The sequence below is a fragment of the Thalassophryne amazonica genome, chromosome 21 (genome assembly GCF_902500255.1).
Source record: "Thalassophryne amazonica chromosome 21, fThaAma1.1, whole genome shotgun sequence".
In the NCBI taxonomy this organism is placed as follows: domain Eukaryota; kingdom Metazoa; phylum Chordata; class Actinopteri; order Batrachoidiformes; family Batrachoididae; genus Thalassophryne; species Thalassophryne amazonica.
Genome location: NC_047123.1, coordinates 10,806,225 through 10,827,176, shown reverse-complemented (window position 1 = coordinate 10,827,176; position 20,952 = coordinate 10,806,225). Strand labels below are relative to the sequence as shown.

General features: G+C 41.3%; 1 protein-coding gene across 2 annotated transcripts; it reads left to right on the top strand.

The window, feature by feature from the left end:
- The first annotated feature begins 3,029 nt into the window (after positions 1 to 3,029).
- Positions 3,030 to 20,952, top strand: heca (hdc homolog, cell cycle regulator). 2 transcript variants are annotated; one of them, XM_034162143.1, is made up of 5 exons: positions 3,030 to 3,459; positions 8,239 to 9,283; positions 14,716 to 14,882; positions 18,077 to 18,189; positions 20,469 to 20,952. In XM_034162143.1, the coding sequence occupies exons 1-5, from the start codon at positions 3,327 to 3,329 to the stop codon at positions 20,631 to 20,633; spliced, it is 1,623 nt and encodes a 540-aa protein (XP_034018034.1). In that variant the 5' UTR covers positions 3,030 to 3,326; the 3' UTR covers positions 20,634 to 20,952. The 2 variants fall into 2 exon arrangements, with proteins under 2 accessions (XP_034018034.1, XP_034018033.1); XM_034162142.1 differs by having other exon boundaries at positions 3,032 to 3,459; positions 18,035 to 18,189.

Genomic DNA, 20,952 nt, shown 5'->3' with positions numbered 1-20,952 from the left:
AGACGTCTGTCTCTGTCTGTCTCTCTGTTCGCCGTACGTACTGTAGGTCAGACGGTACTTGCATATCAGGTGTGATCACTTCCTGGTTTCCCACTCACATAGTCGAATGTCTGGATTTGTTCAAGTTTTTTTTTTTTTTTTTTTTTTTGAGCAAGCGCTCATTTTCTTCATTTCTGTCAACTGCTGTGATGCCTTATGTGTTGAAAGTGTGTCATTTACTGTTTACTCTCCGTTGAATAAAATCTCCACACTTGAAGCTCTGCTGTGTATTTTTTTTTTTCAGCGCATGCTGCAGACTGGTTGTGCTTTGCTCTTGCTAGCTGTATCCGTAGTTCAGTGAAAATCTTAGTTTATATTGCATATTCACAATTCTAGTAAGTTGGTGTTAAAGAACAAGCAAGTTTTTTAAATGCATCCATGAGGTTAACTGTATTTAGCAGCATCCTAGGTGATGGTCTCAAACTGGCAGGTTGCAGGTCATTGGTTTACAGCCCACATCATCCCGCTGCTTTTTGGGGATGATGTTCTGTTGGCTTCATCAAACAGTGACATCCAATGTGCACTAGCCAGATCTGAGGGTGACTATGAAGAGGATCAGCACCTCCAAATTTGAGACCATGGTTCTGTTTCAGAAAAGGGTGGATTGTCTCCTCTGGGTCTGGGGAGAGTTACTGCCCCAAGTGGAGGAGTTGAAGTACATCATGGTCTTGTTCCTAAGTGGGGGTAAGATGAAGCAGTACATCGACAGGGGGATCGGGGCTGCATCTGAGGTCCTGTGGACACTGGACTGGACTGCTGTGAAGAAAGCTGTCCCAGAAGGTGATACTCCATTTACCAGTGAATTTACACCCCAGTCTTCACCCCTGGGCTTTGGGTCGTGACTGAATGAAGAAGGTCATGGATACAAGTGGTGAAAATTAGGTTTGTCCGTTGGATATCTGGACTTACAATCACGGACAGGGTGAGAAGCTCAAATATCTTGGGAAGATCTTGGAGTACAGCCCTGGAAGGGAGCCAGTCGGAGTGTCTCAGGCATCCTGATGAGGATGTCCCCAGGACATCTGCCAAGGGAGGTCTTCCAAGCATGTCCAACTAGGATGAGGTCCCGGGGAAACCCAGGACATGCTGGAGGGATTATATTTCCCAGCTGGCTTGGGAATGCCTTGGGATCCCCGGGAAGCGTCGGAAGACTGCAGTGTTTCAGCGGGTGGCTAACAGTAGGGGTTCATATCCCCTGTACCTAATAAAGTGGCGACTGAATCAGGGAACATTTAACGGATACCAGAAGATGCAGCTCATGTGGGATACGCTGGCAAAAAAAAAGGAGAAGACCAAAGAACCATCATCAATTTCACGCCCAAAACTGACTGTAATTTGAAAAACTTCCAGAAGATACATCTTACTGTTTGCATTTGGTGTCAGAAGTGTGAATTTTCAACAGTAAAATCCCACCCTCCCAACATGTCTGGAACACAGCATTTAAACTCAGGTTTTTAGTCTTTTATGACATCATAAGGCAAACTGAAATCAAAGAATTCTGAGTGTGGATATGTCTTTTATGACATCATAAGGCAGGTTCTGGAAACACCCAGAAATCCGAGGAAACCCTGCCATTGATTGTAGATGTGTCCCAAAGTGACGCAATTATGATCGCTTCTCTTTACATTTGCGGTGATACTTCTCTTCAACTTGGAACAACCCAAAGTATGTGATTCTGTATTCAGGTGGCGTGCACCCCACACTGCACACCCCCCATGAGGGTCAGACTTATCCAATGACCCTCCAATAACTTCACTTTATGACTGACATATGGTGTGGAAACATCATCTATCATATTACTCATAGAGGTATGTGATGATCCCTCGTCAGCAACTTAATGCATCTTCTTTCTTCATTCAGGTACCGTTCAAATTTCTGTCACTTGTCCTTCACTGTGTAAAACAGCAACCTTTAAAGCTACAGTGTGTAGAATTTAGTGTCATCAGCAGAAATGGAATATAACATCATAACATTTGTTCATTAGGCCATAATTACCCACAGCAATGAATCAACATGTTTTCATCAGCTCAGACAGAGGCCTTTAGGACTATCTGGGAGCACGGTGCTTCATGGAAGCCACCATTTTGGACCACCATAGTGATATTGTGGCCTAAAAGGGACATACTTACTCTGGCTTTCACATTTTGTGGTGCAGCCAGAAGACTGAAGTAAACAAATAGGACTCAGTGTTGCTCCCTGATGCACTTTCTACTAGTTACTAGTTTAAGCAAACAAGTTTGACAACACACATTTTTGTAAAATGGAAAATTATTAATATTGCTTTTTACAAGCAAAGGCAACAGAGCATGACCCCCCACCCCCCCCTCCAATCAAAGAATCAAAAAAGTGAAGTGAAATAAAATCATGACTGCCAAATGCATAATGCAGTCTGCAACATCACCACTAGATGGCACTAAATCATACACACTGTAGGATGATAGAGACATCATACATATGTGGGATTATTTGATAATTCAGTTGATATCTTATTTAAAAATGAGAATTTGTATACTACTATTTATGCATTGTACACCTTTTGTATCACATGAATAGATGAATTATTACTACTGTAAATAACTTTTATTTGTCCTGGCTGGGTTATTAACAACATGAGACTTGATAGTTCGATAAAATAATAATAATAATTTATTAATTTATATAGCGCCAAATCACGAGTAATCGCCTCAAGGCGCTTCACAAACATTTAAAAGCAGAATAAAATGAAATAAGATTAAAACACAATAAAAAAAAATTTAACCGTAAAAAGGTAAAAGAAGTAAAATAAATAAAACGAATAAAAAAGACACACAATCATTATTATTAGATATATTTGGTTATAATGAATGTGTTGGTGTATACTTCAGCAAAGTGGTGAGTAGAACCTCCCGAAACATTCAGGTCAATTATCTGCACGAACAGGTGCTGTGTAAATGTATGTCTCTGTGCATCGACGCTCCTGACTCACCTGAACGCACCATAAAACGCTGACAGCCAATGCCGGGGGCGTGGTCGCGTGACGTCAGGGGGTGGAAGAAAATAGCAGAGCAGGAATCAAAACAAGAGACGGGCACGCCTTCGTTCTTAAAGTGTATAGGAGCTAATTCTTTTTTAATCTGCAGAAATTCAAGTTTGTGATCATCGCGGGGCCTCACGGGAGCGACGCGTCGGTGAGCGCAGACAGAAAAGCGCAAACGGCGGAGGAGCGCGCTGCAGACACGGAGCCCGCAGAAATGTCAGGCTGCTGCTGAGAAAGGTCGAAAATAACAGTGACATTTGAATCCTGCGAAATGCCCAACCAGAAGAGTAGTAAGGGCAAGAAAAGCAAACGCACCAACAGCAGCGGGGACGAGCAAGAAAATGGAGCCTGTGCGGCTGCAGCAGGAGGCGCGGCCGCGGCGCCGAGGACCGATCGCTCCAGCGGTAAGGCGAACCCACGCGCGGACGTGGAACTTCACTGTCCGTCCCTGACACAAACACCTCGGGCCTTCTATGAATGGATCCTCCTGTCAAGTCGCTTAAACTCATCTGCGCTCAAATCTCAGTTCGCCACTTTGCTAAAGCTTCGTGTGGTGCGTTTAGGGCGCCAATCCAGCGTGGAAGCATGAAGAAGTGTTTTTAAAAAATGAAAATTCACTAAAACGCCTGGGGTTTGGTGTGTGAAGTGGTAGCCGATTTGAAGAGGGCTGCTGTTGTGTCGTGCAGCGTTTTAGTCACGTGTTTTAGCTGCACGCATCACCTAGTAATGAAGAAGTCGTGTTTTTTGAATGGAGTTTGGCGCGCTGGCAGCTTACAAACAGCAGAAACGACTAAGTGACATTCGGTGCTGCACAAAAGTGCTTCCACGATGTTGCAATCGCTGAACGTCATGAATCGATTAGTGACCGATGCAAACGTGTGTGTATAGAGTAAACTCTGCAGGCCTGAGCTGCGTGTTCGTGACGTGACATTACACAGCTTCTGGTTGTGGCCTTAAGTGCAGTACCTCAACGTCACCGCTAGTCCACGCAACTTCACAGATGTCAAAACTACTCAGAAAACATTTTCTGGAACCTTTTCCAACAAAAATTATACTGTTTTGCCCTGTTGTAACGACAGTCATAAATAATGCTCTTTTTGTCAGATGAATAAGTGCAATTTAGATAAAAACAATTTAATTAATTTACTACTGATCAAATCAATTTTATTTATATAGCGCCAAATCACAACAAACAGTTGCCCCAAGGTGCTTTATATTGTAAGGCAAGGCCATACAATAATTACGTAAAAACCCCAACGGTCAAAACGACCCCCTGTGAGCAAGCACTTGGTGACAGTGGGAAGGAAAAACTCCCTTTTAACAGGAAGAAACCTCCAGCAGAACCAGGCTCAGGGAGGGGCAGTCCTCTGCTAGGACTGGTTGGGGCTGAGAGAACCAGGAAAAAGACATGCTGTTGAGGGGAGCAGAGATCAATCACTAATGATTAAATGCAGAGTGGTGCATACAGAGCAAAAAGAGAAAGAAACACTCAGTGCATCATGGGAACCCCCCAGCAGTCTAAGTCTATAGCAGCATAACTAAGGGATGGTTCAGGGTCACCTGATCCAGCCCTAACTATAAGCTTTAGCAAAAAGGAAAGTTTTAAGCCTAATCTTAAAAGTAGAGAGGGTGTCTGTCTCCCTGATCTGAATTGGGAGCTGGTTCCACAGGAGAGGAGCCTGAAAGCTGAAGGCTCTGCCTCCCATTCTACTCTTACAAACCCTAGGAACTACAAGTAAGCCTGCAGTCTGAGAGTGAAGTGCTCTATTGGGGTGATATGGTACTATGAAGAATTTTAAATTCTATTCTAGAATTAACAGGAAGCCAATGAAGAGAGGCCAATATGGGTGAGATATGCTCTCTCCTTCTAGTCCCTGTTAGTACTCTAGCTGCAGCATTTTGAATTAACTGAAGGCTTTTCAGGGAACTTTTAGGACAACCTGATAATAATGAATTACAATAGTCCAGCCTAGAGGAAATAAATGCATGAATTAGTTTTTCAGCATCACTCTGAGACAAGACCTTTCTAATTTTAGAGATATTGCGTAAATGCAAAAAAGCAGTCCTACATATTTGTTTAATATGCGCTTTGAATGACATATCCTGATCAAAAATGACTCCAAGATTTCTCACAGTATTACTAGAGGTCAGGGTAATGCCATCCAGAGTAAGGATCTGGTTAGACACCATGTTTCTAAGATTTGTGGGGCCAAGTACAACAACTTCAGTTTTATCTGAGTTTAAAAGCAGGAAATTAGAGGTCATCCATGTCTTTATGTCTGTAAGACATTCCTGCAGTTTAGCTAATTGGTGTGTGTCCTCTGGCTTCATGGATAGATAAAGCTGGGTATCATCTGCGTAACAATGAAAATTTAAGCAATGCCGTCTAATAATACTGCCTAAGGGGAACATGTATAAAGTGAATAAAATTGGTCCTAGCACAGAACCTTGTGGAACTCCATAATTAACCTTAGTCTGTGAAGAAGATTCCCCATTTACATGAACAAATTGTAATCTATTAGATAAATATGATTCAAACCACCGCAGCGCAGTGCCTTTAATACCTATGGCATGCTCTAATCTCTGTAACAAGCACAGAGATGAGTCCACTGTCTGAGGCCATAAGATCATTTGTAACCTTCACTAATGCTGTTTCTGTACTATGATGAATTCTAAAACCTGACTGAAACTCTTCAAATAGACCATTCCTCTGCAGATGATCAGTTAGCTGTTTTACAACTACCCTTTCAAGAATTTTTGAGAGAAAAGGAAGGTTGGAGATTGGCCTATAATTAGCTAAGATAGCTGGGTCAAGTGATAAATAACTTTATCAAACTGGTGTGAAATATGTGGTCCCAGATTATTCTAAATAAATGATTAATATTTCTGTTTTAACACAGCGATATCAGAACTTTATTATTAATCATTTATTTTCAGTTTCCAAAAGTCAAAAACAAGTTTATCATTTATTTTTAATGAATCAGTTTTCACAAACTATGTCAGATTGAAACATTTGGTTTTGATCCACCAACTTCATAGTTATTTTCAAAGTTATTATCAGGAGGTGGTGTTCTAGTGGTTAAAGCTGCACACTTGAGACAAAAGGATTGTCTGTTCAAATCCTCATCACAGCAGCAAATCACTCAGGACCCCTTATCACTCTTTAATCCCCCAAATTGGTGTCCGTGTGAAGACTTGGGGTTGGTGATTCAGATTGAACAGCGCATTATAAATTAAAGCCATCTAATTATTTTGTTTTATTTTTTTAATTATTCCATCTTCATAAAATGTGTAAGATTTAAAAGGAACCGTTTGGGTCATCTGTTGAGTTATCATGTTATTGGGTAATATTTGGTCCGTAAAGTAATGGTAAAACACTCATCACGGTCAAAACGCTTCCTTTTATTCATGCTTTTACCTCAGCCAGTAATTTGCATCACTTTTGACCACAACTGGAGCAGCTTTAATTTTTTAATCTCGTCTGTACAAACTGAAATTGACATTTGCCACCATTTCTGTTGTATTTTATCCCATAACTCCATAACATTCAGTCATAGTTAGTTCAAACTACTGTATACCTTTTTGCAATAATGCATTATACAATCCAGTATAGAGCTGAAACAATCAAATTAATCAATTAAAATCAATTATTAAAATAATTGTCAACTAATTTAGTCATTGATTAGTTGCTAAATAACTTTGTTTTACAGCAAAAGTTTCGTTTCTTCCATATAATCAACCGAGCTTTGCGTTGAATCTTGAACCAATGAAGGAGTGCTTCGAGCTGCTACTTTGTTGGTTTCATTTGTTTTATTTCGCTTTATCTTAATTTTTCTCCACTAAAACCCTAAAGAGCATATGTCTGTGAGGAATATTTACCTTTTTTATGTTAAACTGACCTGTTATGGTCTTCTGAAACAGCTGATAGATGTATTTTGTGCTAACGCCGATGCTCATGCGTTAGCATGTCTATGGCGTTTTCAATGTTAAAGTTAGCATTAAGCTGCTGGAATTTCAGCATGTTTGTGCATTTGTTTTCTGTATAATAATTAATAGCTCAGTGTTTGTTGTAAAAGAAGCAAATGTATTACAAATTATAATATGTTTTAATTAATTTTTATTTATATTAATAATAATAGCAACAATAATAGTAATAATAACTAATAATGCTACAATACAATTTTAGAGAAAGAGACATGAGTCACATGTGTCATTGTGAAATAACCACATAGTTTACAAGTTATACAGAGAATGTTGCACATATGAGTCGGGCTACAGTTTTTGATTTAGGTTTTATGGTTAACTGGTTATGCTAATTGCTCATTTGCAGCAACAAAATACCTCTTTTTTCACCATATATTTTATAACATTTATATGTTTCAATGTTTTATGGCAACTCAGCACTTTGATAAAGCAATGTTATTTGAAATAATTTTTGTTCTTTATTCTAAACTGTTTTATTCTTTATTATTTTAAGTTTTCAAATAATGTTCTGTTGTTAAATAAAGTGATGGAAGGAGAGAAAAATTGTTTCCCTGGCACATTTTTAAAAAATTCCCCGCTAATCTGATTAATCGATTAATCGTGTCGAAACCCCATCAGATTCATCGATGATCCAAATAACCGTTTGTTGCAGCCCTAATCCAGTATGAGGAGCATTTTTAAATGTTGATCCTTGTGTACTCCTTCATTGACCCCTACCTGGCTACAGGTGTCGCCCTGGGATGGCCACCATACCTTTTTGTGCAGGCATAATATGAATAGACTTGAATGCATCATGCAGTTAAGCATCAGCTCAATAATATTATGCACTAAAATGATACACAAATAGTAAAATGTACCAATGGACTTTGCACGGTGAGGTGACTTGCAGAGAATCAGTAGCGAGTGTGTACAGGAAGGAGGAAACTCTCCCCCACACACACACTCCGTTGCATCAGCTCTTGCTTGTATGCCCACATGCTTTATTCACAACCATGTCTCTGCGTTGGCAGGGTTTGAATCAAGCTCCTGACAGGCTCGACGGCCTGAGCTGGTTTTTCGTGAAGCCATGAGGCTTCTTTTAAGATCTTCACCTGAAGAGTGTCTGCAGGCATATCAGTTTAAATGATGCCTTGCTCAAAACGTTTGGCAATCAGTGACTTACCACACATGTTCTGTCGTCTCCCCTCCTGTGTTTGCAGAGGTCCAGTGTGCCACGCCCCTTGGGTGCAGCTTTGGGAACACCATTGATCTGGAGAAGGACGAGTACCAGCGGGTGTTTTGTAACAATGAGCTCTGCCCGTATGGCAACTGGATGCACCTGCAGTGCTTCTACGAGTGGGAGAGCTCCATTCTGATCCAGTTCAACTGTATAGGCCGCGCGCGGTCCTGGAATGAGAAGCAGTGCCGCCAGAACATGTGGACCAAGAAGGGTTACGACCTGGCCTTCAGGTTCTGCTCCTGTCGCTGCGGCCAGGGCCACTTGAAGAAAGACACGGACTGGTACCAGGTCAAGCGCATGCAGGATGAACGCAAGAAGAAGCCATGTGAGAAGAGTGCAGGCAGGAGCGGGTCCAGCGGAGGAGGAGCAGGGTCTGGAGACGGGCTGTTTGAGGAGCCCAAGAAAAGCAAGCCAGCCGGGGCAGGTAAACTCGCCCAGCGGGCCTCCAGTCAGGAGTTACCACGGAGACAATCGGTTGAGCGTCAGAACTCTGCAGAGAGAGGAGTATCAGCCGCGGGACATGGTATAGGAGGCGCCTCCCCTCTGGGACCTCCACAGAAGTCTCCCTGTGACTCCCCTGGACAGTCTCCACCTACTGGTTTCTCCTTCTCCCCGACTACTTCCCTTGGATCCGGCGGTGCAGCAGCAGGTTTGCGGGGTTCCCGTCAGCTGGGAGAATTCCTCAAATCGGCCGTCCACATGGACGCGCAGAGGAAGCAGATGTTGATTGGGGGAGCCCTCAGCCAGGCCGGCGGATCCTCAGTAGGGGCGTCTGGTGGGGTTGCTGGCTGTCCCCAGCTGGATAGTGGTTCTGTTCTCCCTCTGTCTCTGTCCTTTGCCCTCCCGCTTCACCACCAGCTCACCTCGAACAGTGTGACCGACGGCATCCACTCTCATCCGGTGCAGTTCCTGAGGAGGCTGGACCTCTCAGAGCTGCTCACCCACATCCCTCGACATAAACTCAATACCTACCATGTCCGCATGGAGGATGACGCCCAGGCGGGGCAGGGGGAGGAGCTGCGCAGGTAGGACTTATGGGAAATTTATTCTGTTGCTTTGGTAACAGTACTAGCATGCACTGGGTTAGATGTGTTTCCATCATCATTCCCGATGTAATTAAAAGGCAAACGGGAGTGAGGAAGAGTTGCACTGCTTGTAGGAAAGTATCTATGACAACATGACAATGCATGATGGGAAAAGGACAATGATGATGTCGTACAGTCAGATGAACAAGTATTTGGGCAATAAGGCCATTTTTGTAATTTTGCTTCTGTACATCATCACAGTCACATTTTAAAATTAAACAAAAAGCAAGCACCCTGTGCGCTCTACATATACCTTACACATACGTTTGTAATGGAGTATTTTACTATGGATGACTTCATCATGTGACTTTTTGAAGTCATTCATACCAAGCAATCACAAATATTTTGCTGATCAATATAAATCAAATCAAATCAATTTTATTTATATAGTGCCAAATCACAAGCCATACAATAATTACAGAAAAACCCCAACGGTCAAAACAACCCCCTGTGAGCAAGCACTTGGCGACAGTGGGAAGGAAAAACTCCCTTTTAACAGGAAGAAACCTCCAGCAGAACCAGGTTCAGGGAGGGGCAGTCTTCTGCTGGGACTAGTTGGAGCTGAGGGAGAGAACCAGGAAAAAGACATGCTGTGGAGGGGAGCAGATATATGCTTTAGAACATTCATTGAGGCTTCTTGGTTGTTGATACACAAAAAGGGTATTTTTCTCACCATGGTTTCCATGAACTTGACCTTTGAACCATCAACTCCAGAATTTGATCACCTCTAGATGTAAGTAACATTCCCACCATGTTTGAAGGAAATCTTTCATATATATATATATATATACACGAGGGCTGTCCGTAAAGTATAGGTCCTTTTTATTTTTTTCAAAAACTATATGGATTTCATTCATATGTTTTTACGTCAGACATGCTTGAACCCTCGTGCGCATGCGTGAGTTTTTCCATGCCTGTCGGTGACGTCATTCGCCTGTGAGCACTCCTTGTGGGAGGAGTCGTCCAGCCCCTCGTCGGAATTCCTTTGTCTGAGAAGTTGCTGAGAGACTGGCGCTTTGTTTGATCAAAATTTTTTCTAAACCTGTGAGACACATCGAAGTGGACATGGTTCGAAAAATTAAGCTGGTTTTCAGTGAAACTTTTAACAGCTGATGAGAGATTTTGAGGTGATTCTGTCGCTTTAAGGACTTTTCACGGTGCGAGACGTCGCGCTGCGCTCTCAGGCAGCGTCATCAGCCTGTTTCAAGCTTAAAACCTCCACATTTCAGGCTCTATTGATCCAGGACGTCGTGAGAGAACAGAGACGTTTCAGAAGAAGTCGGTTTCAGCATTTTATCCGGATATTCCACTGTTAAAGGAGATTTTTTTAATGAAAGACGTGCGGACGGGTCCGCGCGTCGGGACGCAGCCGACGTGGCGGCACAGGAAAAACACCTCCGTGTTGATAACCATTTGTTAAAATCCAGTTGGCTTTTGATGGCTTTCAGTGGAGTGAGTATATGAGAAATTGTTTATCAGCTGGAGATGTTCCAACTTGTCCTTAAGGCTTCCAGCAGAGGTGTTTTTCCTGCGAGCCGACGCTGCAATCCGCCCGCACGTCTTTCATTAAAAAAATCTCCTTTAACAGTGGAATATCCGGATAAAATGCTGAAACCAACTTCTTCTGAAACTTCTCTGTTCTCTCACGACGTCCTGGATCAATAGAGCCTGAAATGTGGAGGTTTTAAGCTTGAAACAGGCTGATGATGCCGCCTGAGAGCGCTGCGCGACGTCTCGCACCGTGAAAAGTCCTTAAAGCGACAGTATCACCTCAAAATCTCTCATCAGCTGTTAAAATTTTCACTGAAGACCAGCTTAATTTTTCGAACCATGTCCACTTCGATGTGTCTCACAGGTTTAGAAAAAATTTTGATCAAACAAAGCGCCAGTCTCTCAGCAACTTCTCAGACAAAGGAATTCCGACGAGGGGCTGGACGACTCCTCCCACAAGGAGTGCTCACAGGCGAATGACGTCACCGACAGGCGTGGAAAAACTCACGCATGCGCACGAGGGTTCAAGCATGTCTGACGTAAAAACATATGAATGAAATCCATATAGTTTTTGAAAAAAATAAAAAGGACCTATACTTTACGGATAGACCTCATATGTATGTATGTATGTATATATATGTATATGTATATATATATACACAGTGAGGAAAATAAGTATTTGAACACCCTGCGATTTTGCAAGTTCTCGAAGTTAGAAATCATGGAGGGGTCTGAAATTTCCATCTTAGGTGCATGTCCACTGTGAGAGACATAATCTAAAAAAATAATCTGGAAGTCACAATGTATGATTTTTTTAATAATTAATTTTTATGTTACTGCTGCAAATAAGTATTTGAACACCTACCAACCAGCAAGAATTTTGGCTCTCACAGACCTGTTAATTTTTCTTTAAGAAGCCCTCTTATTCTGCACTCTTTACCTGTATTAATTGCACCTGTTTGAACTTGTTACCTGTATAAAAGAAACATGTTCACACACTCAAACAATCACACTCCAACCTGTCCACCATAACCAAGACCAAAGAGCTGTCCAGGGACAAAACTGTAGACCTGCACAAGGCTGGGATGGACTACAGAACAACAGGCAAGCAGCTTGGTAGAAGACAACAACTGTTATGATTATTTATTAGAAAGTGGAAGAAACACAAGATGACTGTCAATCTCCCTCGGTCTGGGATTCCATGCAAGATCTCACTTTGTGGGATAAGGATGATTCTGAGAAAGCTCAGAACTACACAGGAGGACCTGTTCAATGACCTGAAGAGAGCTGGGACCACAGTGGAAACATCATACTCTGGGGGTGCTCTTCTGCAAACGGGACAGGACATGTATTGCGAGATTTTGGCAAACAACCTCCTTCCCTCAGTAAGAGCATTGAAGATGGGTCATGGCTGGGTCTTCCAGCATGACAATGACCCCAAACACACAGCCAGGGCAACTAAGGAGGGGCTCCGTAAGAAACATTTCAAGGTCCTGGAGTGGCCTGGCCAGTCTCCAGACCTGAACTCAATAGAAAATCTTTGGAGGGAGCTGAAACTCTAAACCTGAAAGATCTAGAGAAGATCTGTAGGAGTGGATCAAAATCCCTGCTGCAGTGTGTGAAAACCTGGTGAAAAACTACAGGAAACGTTTGACCTCTGTAATTGCAAACAAAGGCTACTGTACCAAATATTAACACTGATTTTCACAGGTGATCAAATACCTATTTGCAGCAGTAACATACAAATAAATTATTTAAAAAAATCATACATTGTGATTTCTGGATTTTTTTTTTTTTTTTTTTTTTTAGATTATGTCTCTCACAGTGGACATGCACCTAAGATGAAAATTTCAGACCCCTCCATGATTTCTAACTTCGAGAACTTGCAAAATCGCAGGGTGTTCAAATACTTATTTTCCTCACTGTGTGTATGTATGTATGTGTGTGTATATATATATATATATATATATATATATATATATATATATATATAATTCGTAATTGAACAACTGACTCTTAAGCTGTTTTATGTTACATGAAACATTTTAAAATATCTGGAGTTATTTCCATTTGGCAGCTGGTTATGGGAACTCAATATAAAGTTCACAGATGTGTTAATGGAAGTGAAGGCCATAATTAGTCTGAAAAAAAAAAAAAAAGCCTATCACAAATAAGATGGCTTTATATGGCAGTGGCAAATCTGACAATAATGTGCACTCCTAAAACGGCGTGCATTTCACTCCAGAGTAAAATATTCTCCTCACTTTTGCATAATAATAGAATGAGAATAATTTGTTGATGTTGTTATATGTAGGTCCTCACCATAGACTGGTGGTGTTGACTGCTGTTAGGTTGCGCACTGGTCCTGCGCAGGACAGATGCATACAGGACTATTTGACTTATATTTCTATTACATAAAAAGACACGATAAGTCACATTTTATTTAGGTTGTGGATGTTTCGATTAGACAAAAATTGCCACTATTGTTGTCTGTGTGAAAGATTACTACTACTGAATGAAAATAAAGGAACGCATACCCAAACAGCTCACAGGGAATGACACTGAATCAGATTCACATGCCTCTGCATTGATTGCACAACCCTGAGTAAAGTATCACCAAAGTTTCAAACATGCTAAATTAGTTATTAGTCTCAGCCATGAAATTGCTTTTCGTCTTGATAAATTGTGCTGTGTGTGCAAACCTCGCCTGTTCAACACCCATTACTTTGCATTTTCATGAAGACAAATGTTAAATGGAAAATGCGCACAGTTTTTACATTTGAAAGATGCAGTCCTCAGCATGCACCGTGCACTTTTGTTGTGGGGGCTAATAAATTAGACCCTTAATGTATTTTATATAACATAAGTGTATAGACAGATGAGAAAGCATTGTGCATTGCAGTACAGAAACAGTAACAACTGACCACTCAATGATAATACTATAAGTGCACTCAGAGTGTGTACTTTCTCCAAGGCTCCAAAATCCCCATTACTTTATGGTAAGTTAAGGCCACAACACACCTTTGATCCTGACATTAGATCCTCATTACTCATTTTTGAGTGATGCCCTAATTTGATCCTGAGCCAATGCCTTATATAGGTCCTGATTTCTCACCTTTGAACCTTGCTTATTATAGGATCAAAGGAATCCACATTTTTCAACCTTATCCTGAAATTAGATTCCAGTTGCACTGATTGTGCAGCTGGGACCAAAATAATCAGGACTTAAGATCAAAGACATGGACAAAATAAAAGGAATCTGTAGCAAAGGTCAAGAATCCGAGGAAGGGTTTGTTCCATGATCTGGATCAAAGAAATAGAAAATAATGACTAAAAGCAGGATAAGAGTCGCAGTTTAAAAAAATGTAAAAGGCAACAAATGCCCATATGCTCCTTGATCAGGATCAAAGGAATCATAATTTTTGAATCTCATTACTGAACTTAGATCCTGGTTGCAATGTTTATGCAACACGGACAAAAATAAGATTAAAGATCAAAGACATGATCTAAGTAGAAGGAAACTGTAGGAAAGATCAAAAATCAAATGAAGGATTTGCTTCATGATCTGAATCAAAGAAGTCTGAATTAAAGAACAAATGCAGGCTCAGAGTTACAGGTTAAAAAAAATAATCAACAATTAAAGGCAAGATGTGCTCCTTGATCAGGATCAAAAATCCAAGTCAGCATTCATCCTTTGTTCTGTGTCCACACTGACATTTGTCCCTTCCTGGATCACAGTCTATCTGGCAAAGTGTCATTGAAATCTCTTTGTGTCCTGTGGAGACATCCTGCTGAATAACGAACCACAGTCTGGTACACTAAGTTGTTGTCTAAAAGCTATGTGATGGTATTTCTCAGATTTTGTCCATGTGGTCCTCCAGGTTTATACTGTCAGCCCTCAGTGCCAGCCAGAGAAACGTGGTCCACTGTGCTCTGTGCCACCGGGTGCTGCCAGTGTTTGAACAATTCCCTTTGGTGGACGGGACTCTGTTTCTCAGTCCTTCACGGCACGAGGAGATTGAGTATGATGTCCCCTGCCACCTTCAAGGTCAGTCACCATTTCTTCTTTATTTTTAATTCAGAACAGTTTAATATATTTGAAAATGTTTTGCAAAGACTTTAAAAACTGTAGCATGATGCAGGGGTAAAGTAATTCTGAAAAAAGTTTAACATTTTACAAATGCAAGACCTACATTCACATTTGTCCATTTATCATTCTCATGCAAATAAAAACCAATGAAGTGATGCAATTAATTTTCCTATGGTAACACAAAGGGAAATAGATGGTTTCCAAATGACATCAAAAAAATGAAAACCAAAAACAGCATTTTTCTTTTCCCCTCTTCAAAATCCCGTTTGCACAACTGCAGTTTGCATGTTAAATGCATGGTAGTCATTACCTCGTTCTGCCAGACTTCCTATCGGACAAGCAGCTGTCGCTATAAACTAGGGCTGCAGCTATCGATTATTTTACTAATTGAGTATTCTATCGATTATTCTGGCGATTAATCGAGTAATCGGATAAAAAGTACTTTTGTGTTTTTAAGCATCAATAGTCCAGGGCTCTCCCTAAGCAGTGGCACAATGTCACTGCACCAAAGTCTTGACATTTTGCTGAAATAGCGATGGGATGTGGCTTTCTGTTTTGTTTTCTCCAACTTGTAAAACGTAACCATTTTGAATGTTTGTTTTTTTTAATAAAGGTTGATGGACTGGTCCCTGATTTTTTTTTTTTTTTATCCCTCGTTCTCTGCAATTCAGCAGATGCATTTCAGCTGGAGGTTGAACATGCAAGCTTCAGTCAGTTTTTTTATTATTATTTTATTTAAGTTACCGTGTTTGTGAAGTGTTGTGTGTTGCCCAAAAAAGCAAAAATTAAAACGTCGAGCAGTGTGAGTCTGAGGGAAACAGAAGAAAGAGTGGACTTCTGCTGTTCGTCAATGTAGCCGGGGACAGAGCTGTGACTCGCCTGCTCTGAGAGCCCCTCACACTGGGTAGAGAGAGACAGCAGCTGGCCACCGGGTCCATGTGTTTTTTAAAAATACACAAACACACTGCTTCGCTTTAAATGCACAGTAAGTCTATTTCAGATGATCAGCGTGGACCATCTTTCTCTTAAAAGGCTTTATTTTACTCTGTGTGTCACGTTGGAAAGCGGTAGCTATCGTTGCTAATTTGATTAGCTGTTATGCTCGTCTTCTTCTGTTTTTGTTTCTGCGGCCGTTCCAGCGCCACACACAGGCCTGGCATATGTACTACAACGTTAAACGAAGCTTCGAGGCACAGAATTTGCCTCGAACATTTTTTGTAATCGAATTATTCGAGTTACTCGATTAATCGTTTCAGCCCTACTATAAACTGGACGGCGTCATGACACCAACAGGGTAGGTCAGGTCTGGAGGCAGGTGGTTGTGCTCTGCATCACTGCATCCACCAAACTACAAAACTGCCTTGGGTCCTGAATGGCAACCACCCAGGGAGACATCTGGTCCATCTAGAAAGTTACCATCTCTATGGCACAGCCAGGTGGAATGTGGGAGTACCATTGGTAGGGTGTTGTAGCACTTAAGTCGATTGTGGTATCGCCTCCTGCAAAGACTTGGTCTTGACTTACCCCTGACCTTTTAATATCATGGTCTTGACTCAGACTCTATATAGATCTACCCATTGGCCTTCTCCATTTGCTGGGACATTCAACACTGAGGTACCTATGTGCAGGAACATGTCCATGTCCCAAAAGTCATAGCTGATGTTCCCTCACAATAGAAGTGATACTCTTCATCTGAGACTCACTAAGTAACCATTCGATTGACACAAAGTCATTCCAGCATTATCCAAAGGCATCTGGTACCAAAGACACCCAGTCATTTCCTTAAGTCACTGGTTAGTGTCTCACAATCACACTGCAAGATTTTTTCTCATAATTATGAGATCATTTTCTCGAAATTACGAGATTTTTTTTAATCCAGGGAATGCATCTAGATAGATGGACAATGTATAAAATACATATTTTTGTGCCAAACTCACTGCTTTGTTTGTAATGTGATTGCCATGGTAATGAAAATCTGAACTTTTGTTTTCCCTATATAAATTCCTGCTGAGTCATACTTCTATAGAATATGGAGGCGGAGCTACTTATGTGACTAATCATGCAGGCCACCAAAATGGAGGAACCATGATCACTAGTTTTCGTTTCCACCTGATCATGCAAGTTGCTGTCCTTCTTTTAAGCAGATTTGTCTTTTGAAATCTCTTTTCCCATATTTCGTAGTGAAATGTCAGACGTTAGGATTTCTGGCCTTACTTTTAAAAGCTGGCAAATGAAAGAAAATGTGTGGAATATTATTGTTTTTACTGGAACTTTTGTAAACTCCCAACATATGCACAATTTCCAGTCACACCACTCGAAAGTTCCCAGAGCATTAATGTTCAGGAATATTCCCGAGGTTTCTGGACACATCACAATGGACCGCAAATGTGCTAGCTGCTAACTGTTAATGTGCTGAAATGCTTTAAATGGTTTTCTCACTTTGAAGCTAGCTTATTCAAAATGAGAAAACTGTAAGCTAGCTGCTAGCTTATTCAAAATGAGAAAACAATTTTAAGCAGAATCACAGCTGTAGCACCTCATTCTGACTTAACACATAAAAATACCTTTGTGGTTTGAGTTACTTTGCAGGGTCCTATCTGACAACACAAGCTAACAAATGGCGTCTCACACTGTAACCGCTTTAAGAGGCATTGGCCAGATTGGCCATCCGCACCGCATCTTACAAATACCACCTGAATAAAAGCTACTTCTTGTTCCAGTGTAGTCTTTCGTGGTCGTCAGCTGATAACTTCAGACAGGCACGCCGAACTAATCCAGAGCCCACTAAGAGTAGCTTTTACAAAAGATGAAGCTTGCAGAACCAACTTGTGTTCAGTAAATAAGATGCCGTCTCATAGTTAAGACATAACCAAAAGCAACAATATGGCCAGATGTAATATGCACACAATGAAACCACAGCTGGCTGACTGCAGCGCCCCCTGTGGGAGTATCTTGGCTGCGTCCTTAGTTACAGTAGCTTGGTGGGATCGGACTGATTTTGGACGGTGTGATTTCCTGTTATACGAGATAAAAAAAAATGTAATAAAACATACAGAGGTGGGAAAACTTATTTAATGAATGTACTTATTAGAAGTGTTTATTTCTAACAGGCAGGCTAATGCATCTCTACGCCATCTGTGTGGACTGTCTAGAAGGCGTCCACAAGATTGTCTGCATCAAGTGCAAGTCGCGCTGGGACGGGAGCTGGCACCAACTGGGCACCATGTACACCTATGATATACTAGCCGCTTCGCCGTGTTGTCAGGTAAAAACACTGGGGAGCAGTCATACAGTTGGGGCCAGATGTTTACGTACACCTTGACAAAAAACTTCCCAAAACAAATTTTTGTAACTCCCATATTTAAGGACCTACATGTGGAACCAGTGCTGTCTTGTGTTGTAAAGTGGATGCAAAAATCCCCCAGAACTTAACCCAAGGCATCTGGAAGAAAGCCGGGTTCCTCTTTAGGAGCCATCTCTTAATCTTCAAGGTACCATGTTCATCTCAAAGTGCTATAGGCGCCAAAGGTCTCTAGACCTTTCCCACCTACAACTTGAGGGATTAAGATGTAAGAAAACAAGTCAAGTCCAGGCTTGAGTTTCCAATACGCATTCTGGCAAACTGATACTTCAGCCAACTTTTTCTGTCTTGGTGGTGTATCCCATCATGTTTGTGTATCCATCCCCTGAAAACTGTCTGGAAAAAGTGATTTTTTTTTTTTCTTCAAAAAATAAACTAATATCCTGATATTTAGTTTGTCCAATTACTTGATGCTTCTGAAAATGTAAGGACTGCATATGAAAATAAGTGTAGTTTTAGGTACTTAATGAACTATTTTTGTTGGACCTACTGAATTAAAGCTTAGTCTGTACTATACATCTTCATTGTTCCATTAATTCTTCATTGTTGTGGTGAAAAACAAAAACTGACAAATTGTAGGCCATCTGTGATGTCTAGCTACTTGGTGGTGATTCTGCCAATTTCCAGGATTGTCCAGAGAGCAGGCAGGCACATCAAACCAAACAGCTTTGCAATAAAAGCAAAGGTTGCAAAGAAGCACCGCTGATATTGGTGCTTGACATCTTGGCACTAGAGATATCCTACATCCCAAAAAGAGGAGCAGTTTGATGTAACCAGCCTAATGGGACAGTACAGCAGAGGCATCTATCAGACTGAGCCAGAGCTCGTGATTGTGATGGTGCAGACTGAAGGTCACTAGACCACAGATGTCTTGATCACACATTCTTCTAACAAACATCTCCTTGTCCACTCTCAGGGCCTTCACAGCCCAGTTTCTCAGCTTCCTGTACAGCCTGGAGTTGCCATCAGTCTGTGCACAGCTGCTCTGGATGATATTCAGAATGCCCTCAGATATGAAACACCTCCTCCAATGGACATGACTGCAATATAATCAACAGCAGCAAACATTTCAAGATTTGGTAGCAGAAGAACTCCAATATTCATTTGGGTCACCACCAGTTTCGTCCATGTCTGTAAGTCTTCCTGCCAGATTGCATTAAGAATTCTAATCTTAAAGTCTAGCCAGATTTAATCTTGCATATTGAGTAAATGGCAGTCTGCAAGACTTAAACTGAATCCTCAAAAGAGCCATGACAAGTCTGTGGTGAGACTTCACAAACTGGGCACTGTTATAGAGCCTCCAGTTCTACAGAAGTCTCCAGTATTTTCCCACAGGAACATCATCAATCTTCTTCACAGGATTGTGGATTGCAGGATTGTTGTGGAGCACCAAAACATTTTCACCATGGTTATCAGATCCATGTGATCCAGTGCAGTCCTTGTAGGCAGCCCTGTCAGTGGTCACACTGAAATCGCCCATGACCAGTGGGTTGTCCCCTCAGGCAGCCATCAGTCACCCTCACTGAGTATTTATGGTTATAAATATTACCCCAAGTGAAGCAGTTCAAGTACAGTACCAGTCAAAGTTTGGACACACTTTTCCATTCAGCTAAATGGGAGAGTGGGCCACTTCACAGAGGTTGTCATGTTGTACCACTGGGTTGATACAGTACCCCAAAAGACATATTTACTCAGCATTTTGCAGGCCAACTGGAAGACTGAAGAAAAAAGAATGGGAATCAGTAGTCGCACCACTATACACTAGCTGCTGGTTGCTAGTAGGCCAGCAAGTTTGTGAAACTGAGAACCATACACATCATTATAAAAGACAGTAAAGGACCATGAATCCCGCCTCCCAAAAATGCAAAAATGGGAAGGGGGGTGGGGGAAAACAACAACAACAACAAAAAAGAAACAGCACCTTGGCAGTCAACAGCATAATGCAATCTGCAACCTCACCACTAGATGACACTACATCCTGCATGATTTAACATCCAAATTGTTTGGTAACATGAAATGTGTGAAGGTGTATGTCAACTCAGGACCTCCTGTAGTTTTTGCCACATTGGGTCTAACACAAGCTGCATAAAATGCTTCATACTACATTTGGGTTTAGACCAGTAGAGGCGTTACCATGTTTAATTCTCCATTTCTGTGTGTCTTCTTTCCTTTTGTGTCTTCAGGCTCGTCTTAACTGTAAGCACTGCGGTAAGCCGGTAGTGGACGTCCGCGTAGGAATGCAGTACTTCTCCGAGTACAGCAACGTCCAACAGTGTCCTCACTGCGGCAATCTAGACTATCACTTTGTTAAACCCTTCTCCTCCTATAAAGTACTCGAGGCTTATTGACAAATGTTGTCCATGCATGCTAGTTAAAATACTTTTTTCTAACTGTCTAGGAAAGATTTTATTTTTCATGCCATAAGGTGGTTTTATGTTTCATTTTCAGTATCTTTAAGTTTCTTTTTATGTATAGATAGTATGATTCTAGTTCAAATAAAAGTTCCGAGATAGTATCTCTGCTGTTACAGAAAGGTGTTGATAAAGTCCAGGACTGACATTTCAGCCAAGCAAATACATTTATCTGTGACAATGAATGTATCTGTACACCAAATTCGCTTTTATTTTTGAACAAAAATAAAATAATAAAAAACTCATAGCTGAGAAA

Coding starts and splice junctions, on each gene's coding strand:
- heca (XM_034162142.1), top strand. CDS start 3,327: ATGCCCAACCAGAAGAGTAGTAAGGGCAAGAAAAGCAAACGCACCAAC. Junction 3,460..8,238: donor GAGGACCGATCGCTCCAGCG/GTAAGGCGAACC, acceptor CTGTGTTTGCAG/AGGTCCAGTGTGCCACGCCC. Junction 18,190..20,468: donor CCGCTTCGCCGTGTTGTCAG/GTAAAAACACTG, acceptor TTGTGTCTTCAG/GCTCGTCTTAACTGTAAGCA.